The sequence below is a fragment of the Nelumbo lutea genome, chromosome 1 (assembly GCF_056320005.1).
Source record: "Nelumbo lutea isolate HS-2025 chromosome 1, American lotus-T2T, whole genome shotgun sequence".
In the NCBI taxonomy this organism is placed as follows: Eukaryota; Viridiplantae; Streptophyta; class Magnoliopsida; order Proteales; family Nelumbonaceae; genus Nelumbo; species Nelumbo lutea.
In genome coordinates, this window is record NC_142684.1 from 143,468,062 (window position 1) to 143,474,451 (window position 6,390).

Below are 6,390 nucleotides of genomic sequence, written 5' to 3' on the forward strand. Positions count from 1 at the left end.
AGATAAGAACAAATGCTCCACTGTTTCTATATCTCCATTACAAAAGATGCAACACCGATCCACATAATCACTCCACCACCTATTCTTGGTCAACACCACTGCTTGCAATAATTTCCAAAGAAACAGATGCACGCAAGGATAGATTTTAGCTTTCCAAAATTTCACCCAAAAGGCCCATTCCCACAACTCTAGAAAACCATGCATCACTAACATCGTGCAGCAAGATTTAACAGTGAATTGTCCACCTCGTTCATTCACCCAAAGCCACTCATACCCCTGCGTAGTCAGTTTAGAAACGCTAACCTTTTTGATTGCCACCTGAATATCATTAGGAAAAGAGAGCTTCTAACAGGTTTTCATTCCACTCTCGAGAGTGTGTAAACAATTCACTTACAAGATCCACACCCAAATTCTCATTTCTTAGAGAATTGGGTCTGATTTTACAAACCCCTTTCTAGAACCAGGAAGAAGACCCCCTAACTGGTGCATTGAAGAAGGTGTTGTGGTTACAGTATTTGGTTTTAAGCAATTGGACCCACGCCGCATCCTCCTCTGTAAGAATTCTCCACCCCACCTTACACAACAAAACATCATTAACATATTTTAACCTGCGAAGCCCTAGCCCTCCAGCATTACTAGTGGAGCAAGCTTTCTTCCACCCCAAATTCCTACCAAACGTATTAATACTCTCAACCAAGATTTTAAAAATTGACCCAGAATCAGAACCATTTTAGCCACCATTTTTTGGGCCAGTGGTTCAACTGTCCACGGCCCCTTCCAACTTAAAAAAATAAAAATATTAAAAAAATAATTGAAATAAAAAATGGCCAAAACTATCAGGTCAACGGTTCGACCACCTAGGTCAACAGGTTATTAATCAAATCGATGGTTTTTGGTCAAGGACCGGGTTAAGATAAAATGGAACCAGTTGTCTGGATGGTTCTCGATCCGAACGATCCCACCATCTAGGTCAAAAGACGGTTCAAAAACACTGCTCTCAACATAAGTTTCTTAATTTTTAGTTTACAGTGGTTTTCAGCATTCCACTTTCAACCTCTATTTTTCCACCACCTAGGTGTTATTGTTAATTTATTATTAATTAGGGTATCTTTTTTTTTATCTGGAACAGTAAATACTCTTCTCACAAAAGAGAATCGTTGTTATTTTGTGATTTTATTTATTCATACTGTCCCCAATTTTACTATCATTGTAATGGCATTATTGTCATTAACAACTTAATTGCATCTATTTAACACCACTCTCCTTTAGTCTGTCTGCTTTAATTATCTCTTTATCTTGATGATGATGAAATGCACCCTTTCCCTGGTTATGCTGCATTGTTCAGTCCTAAGATATATATATATATATATATGAGCACATGACAAGAGAAACAAATAGAAGTGTCAAAGAAATCTGTGAGCATAGAGAACGTCAATGTAGGAGGATGGAATATTTAGCCTTTCGATGGTTTCAAATATTCGTTTTACATGCATGTGAATCCACTTTGGCCGTCGATGCTGATGCCACCCCTCATTGAGCTGGTAATACCCTACTTTCCTTGTCTCCCATGAAAGGAATCAAAGATCAAAGAGAGGAGAAGAAAGTAGGAGAAAAAAATGTAAATAAACAGAGCTATGAAGGCAAAAGAAGCTTTTTCTCACTTGTTACAGCTAACCTCTTCCACATGCACTATTTATCAATAGTCTATATATCCTCTTCGGCTTTATTCTCCTTTCCCATGTCATTCCAGTCCAACAAGAGAGCTCTCGCTCCTCGCTGAGTAATTGTCATAACAGATTCGACATCGTTTCTTTTCTCATTGGGAGCTCCAGATTTGGTAAAATGGCGAGACCAGAAGCTGCTCTCATCTGTCTCTTGATCATGGCTATGGATATCACAGCCGGAATACTTGGAATCCAAGCAGAAATTGATCAGAACAAGGTAAGATGTTCTCTTCACACGAAAAGGGAAAATGATAGAAGAAAGGTAAAGCTAGATATTTTCATTCAGATAACATGAAGTAATTTTGGTTTTCATCACAATTTTCCTTACGAAATTTGCAGGAGAAACATATAAGGCTGTGGATTTTTGAGTGCAGAAACCCAAGTTATGAAGCTTTCAAGTTGGGATTAGTAGCAGCAGCCCTTCTGGCACTAGCCCATGTTCTTGCAAACTTGATTGGCGGGTGCGTGTGTATTTGTTCCCAGATGGAGTTGGAAACAGCTTCGGCTAACAAGCAATTAGCAGTGGGTTGCCTCATCCTCTCCTGGTATGCACTGTATTATTTCACATCAGCTTATGGTATCTTAATTTCCTTCTCAGAGCTTCACCAGTTAGTGACAGGCAAATCGCTTGAACACCAACCACTAAAAAAGAAAACAAATTCTTGGGTCCATATTGACATGATCCATATATCGAGTATAATCTTTGGATCTTAAAGAGGGATACCCAAGGAAAATATTGAAAAAGAAGCAACCAGAGATATGATATCTTTGCAACTAGATTCCTCCTCCCTCCTCCCTCTTTCATTGAGGATGGGGGTTCTTTCATTAGCCAGCTGGAGTGGACGACTCATCAATTTAACAGCTTCTGGGCTAGGAATAGGGGTGGATTCAAACCGAGCCGAGCCAAATAGTACCAGGCTCGAGCTCGGTTCGAGCCAGAACCTTGAGTTCGAGCTCAGCTCGAGTCAAAAGTTTATAAGCTTGAGCTCGATTCGGCTTGGCTCGTTTTATATTTTATAAAAATATTTTATTATATATTTTATAAATATTTTATTATAAAAATAAAAATTATATATAAATTTTCTTTTATTTTATATTTAAAAAAACTAAGAATTATAATAATTAATAATTATAATTTATATATATATATATATATTCGAATCGACTCACAAGCCTCACGAGCCAAGTTCTAATAGGCTCGAGTTCGGCTCGTTTAATAATCGAACCACTGAATTGGACTCAAGTTTGAATTCGACTGGAATCGAGCCAAACCGAGCTTTTCACAAGCCGAGCTCAAACAGCTCGTGAAAAACTCGGCTGGTTACCACCCCTAGCTAGGAATCATGGAGCGTGATGGAAATTAAAATAAGATGCATGGGGATGGGGTATTATATTATATTATTTTTTCTCTCTCTCTACAATGACCAAGGTCTTATAAAGTATTGCCCTACTTTCCAGGATCATAGTAGGCGTTGGATTCTTGATGCTGATCATAGGGACGATGGCAAACTCGAAATCAAGAAGGTCTTGCGGGATCTCGCACCATCACTTCCTGTCTATCGGAGGGGTTTTGTGCTTCGTCCACGGACTATTTTGCACTGCATATTATGTTTCGGCCGCTGCAGCCATCAAGGAGGAAGAAGCGTCCCAAAGGAGACAGAATGTATAAGTGTTTCTCTTCTAAATTATATCGTCCTCTCCTCACCTTCAATGATGCAATTCACTGGTCTTTTCTTATCTGAACAAAAATTGGTCTAACTTGACATGTCTGTAACCCCAGAGAAACAAATTGTTAACATAATTTTGCTTTTCGCTTCTTTACCTACCACAAATTAAAGAAATGTACCATTAATTTGGTAGAATGTTGAGGAAAATAAAAACATTGAGCAAGCAAAATCGTGCTAGATCCGCACCACTGAATTCAGTAACCTTTTAATTTTTTGTAGCAAAGATGGGCTTTGGTGTATCACACCACACGACAGTTCATGGTTTTAAAAACCTATTCGGAAATGAAACTATATTGGACACCGGTTTCTGAGTCAAACGGTTCAGTCATCCGGTCCAAATCTCAATAGGACGGTTTTGAATTCAAAATTGGACCCAAAACCATAACCATTCCTGGGTCAACCAGTCCGATCGTCTGGTCTGGTCTATTTTTCAAAACTATATTACAGTCTAACTATTGAGTTTACAGCGTCTATTCAATGTTCATAGCATATTCAAATTAGGCTCTTTTCATCAGGCTACATTTGATAAGAGTCTAACGCGTTGATATGAATCCAAATTTGATAAAACCCATCTCAAGCCTGGAATCCAACGCCCAACGTGACAGTAGTTTGGCAATTCAATATCGTGCGTAGAATCATATGCTTAGGAGTGCATTCTTATAAGAGATTCAGACTTCTTCTAATCATGAAAGCTGGATGCCATATATACCCTTATGAACTAAGGTGGCATCTAATAAATCTGAAATCTGAAAAATTTTAAAAATATTAAAAGTGTGAAATTTGAAAACATCAATGATGTTTTTCTATTTTTAAGAGGTTCTGAATAGATAAGTTTGTTTGCGTTGGATCAACACTTTAGTACTTGAAGTTTCCTGATTTTACTATATTTTACCCCTAGAACAGACTATTTAATAATTTTGAGTTCAATTTGCACGATTTCATATCAAATAATTTATGAAATTCAAAATAATATTGAAATAATACGAATAAAAATAATAAATTAATAAATAATAAATAACAAAATTAAAATTATTAAAAATAATTGATGACTAATAAAAAACATTAAAGTAATTAATACTTAATAAAAATTAACACAATTAATAATTAAAAATAACAAAAAACGCCTTAATTTGATTTTGCAAGAAGATACAACACAAATTACAGAAACCCAGATGTTCTTATACTGAGATTATGATTGATTAAAAGAAAAAATATTTTCTTTTCCTTAATAAGATTAACGATGTAATGGACTGAATTGGTCCATAACCACACTACTGGATGGAGACATGGGAAAAGAAGCTGAGGAGTCAAGACAATTCAATAAACAAAGCATGGATGTTTTCTCAACAGTTAAGAAATTCAATAAACAAATCAAATAATCTATAGTTTGCATATGATTATTAACAAACTTAAGAGACTCAATAGTTAAACATTAACAAACCAAACAAATCAAACAATTGTAAATAGGAAAGAAGAAGAAGAAGAAGAAGAAGAAGAAGAAGAAGGAAGATACCTTCGCTAGGCATCTAACGCGACAATAACCCCTGAAAAAATGAAGATTTACGGTGAGAAATCCGACGTTTGACAAAGAAGAAGAAGTAAATATGAGAGAAAAGAAGGCCTTACGGCCATACCTAGAGCAATCTTCACCAGTGGAGATTTCTTTCGCGTCTGAAACAAAAATGGGCAAGGTTTTTTGGTTTAGGGGTAATCAAGGGCATAAACGCATCATTTTGAAAATGTTGGGGGTAGTTTTGACTTTTTACTAGTTCTAAAATGTGTTTGACCACGTTAAGAGTCAGGCCGTGTGCTTTGAGTTTCAAATCTGAAAACAAAATTCAGATCATTTTTTAGGGGCATCATCAAATGGGTCTAATGTCTGAAAAGCAAGTTTTCCAAACACAAGACATCTAAAAAGTATTATCAAACACGCACTAAGAGACCATAAAAAAATGAGTCAAATCGATCTTAAGTACTAGGTGCTTCATTTACGCATTAATCCACTCCAATTTTTTAGACAAGCTAGCTTATTTAACAAGAGGTCTAGAGCAACAATAGGGAAACCGCATTAGATAGGCTTGAATCGGTTTCCTATGTAAATCACGTTGTTTGTTTTCCATTGTGTTTATCTTATCTCTTGTATTGTAATCTATCTTATCTCCCATGTTTTTACACTTTTGTTTTCCACTATAACTCTTGTACCTACAAGAATAAATGAAAGAAGGTTCAAGTGACTCAAATATTGAACCTTACCTAGAATCTCTGAGTCTGTATTCTATTCAACTTGGTATTAGAGTCATATGGCCACCAATAGTAACAACTCCATTTCCTTTGCAATTGGGTTAGGCTCCTACTCTGCTATTGAGAGTTTGACTCGGACCTCTCTTCCTACTCTACCCAACATAACTCATTACCTACCCATTAAACTTAACGGAGAGAATTTGTGGAAGGCACAACTACACTCCACGTCGGCACCATGCATGATAAATAATCGCAACCAAGGAGTATCCTACACGAATGAGGAAGTTAACTCTGCTGGGGAAAAGATGATATCCCAAAGACCTCGGTGGGTAACCTCGTCTAGAACATAGACATCCAACCATAAATAGGTAATCTCCGCTCATGGTAAGGGACTTTTGGACTATGAATATTTCAACACCATCTTTTCTGCTCGAACTAGCATCATTCTCACTTGCTCGACCCGAGCAAGTGTTACTGAGTGCTCCAGTTGCACCAACAACTTCAAATGTATGGGCCCCTGCTCCCGTTGATTCTACTAAAGGCTTCGAATATTATGTCATTTTCATTGATTACTATAACCGCTTTGTTTGGATTTAACCTATGGTGCAGAAGTCAGATGTTTATTCTATTTTTTCAAGTTCCAAAAGCATGTTGAGCTTCCGTTCTCTACAAAAATAAAAAAATTTCAGTCTGGTAAT

General features: G+C 36.7%; 1 protein-coding gene across 1 annotated transcript; it reads left to right on the plus strand.

Moving 5' to 3' along the window:
- Positions 1 to 1,676: 1,676 nt before the first annotated feature.
- Positions 1,677 to 3,620, plus strand: LOC148878066 (protein DESIGUAL 2-like). Its single transcript, XM_088948525.1, has 3 exons — positions 1,677 to 1,941; positions 2,064 to 2,269; positions 3,183 to 3,620. Exons 1-3 carry the CDS (start codon positions 1,843 to 1,845, stop codon positions 3,391 to 3,393), a joined length of 516 nt encoding a protein of 171 aa, XP_088804651.1. The 5' UTR covers positions 1,677 to 1,842; the 3' UTR covers positions 3,394 to 3,620.
- Positions 3,621 to 6,390: the final 2,770 nt, after the last annotated feature.

What these genes read in the sequence shown, in the direction of transcription:
- LOC148878066 (XM_088948525.1), top strand. Translation starts at nt 1,843, where the DNA reads ATGGCGAGACCAGAAGCTGCTCTCATCTGTCTCTTGATCATGGCTATG. An exon ending in CAGAAATTGATCAGAACAAG is followed by an intron (nt 1,942 to 2,063) that starts GTAAGATGTTCT and finishes CGAAATTTGCAG; the next exon opens with GAGAAACATATAAGGCTGTG. An exon ending in GGTTGCCTCATCCTCTCCTG is followed by an intron (nt 2,270 to 3,182) that starts GTATGCACTGTA and finishes CCTACTTTCCAG; the next exon opens with GATCATAGTAGGCGTTGGAT.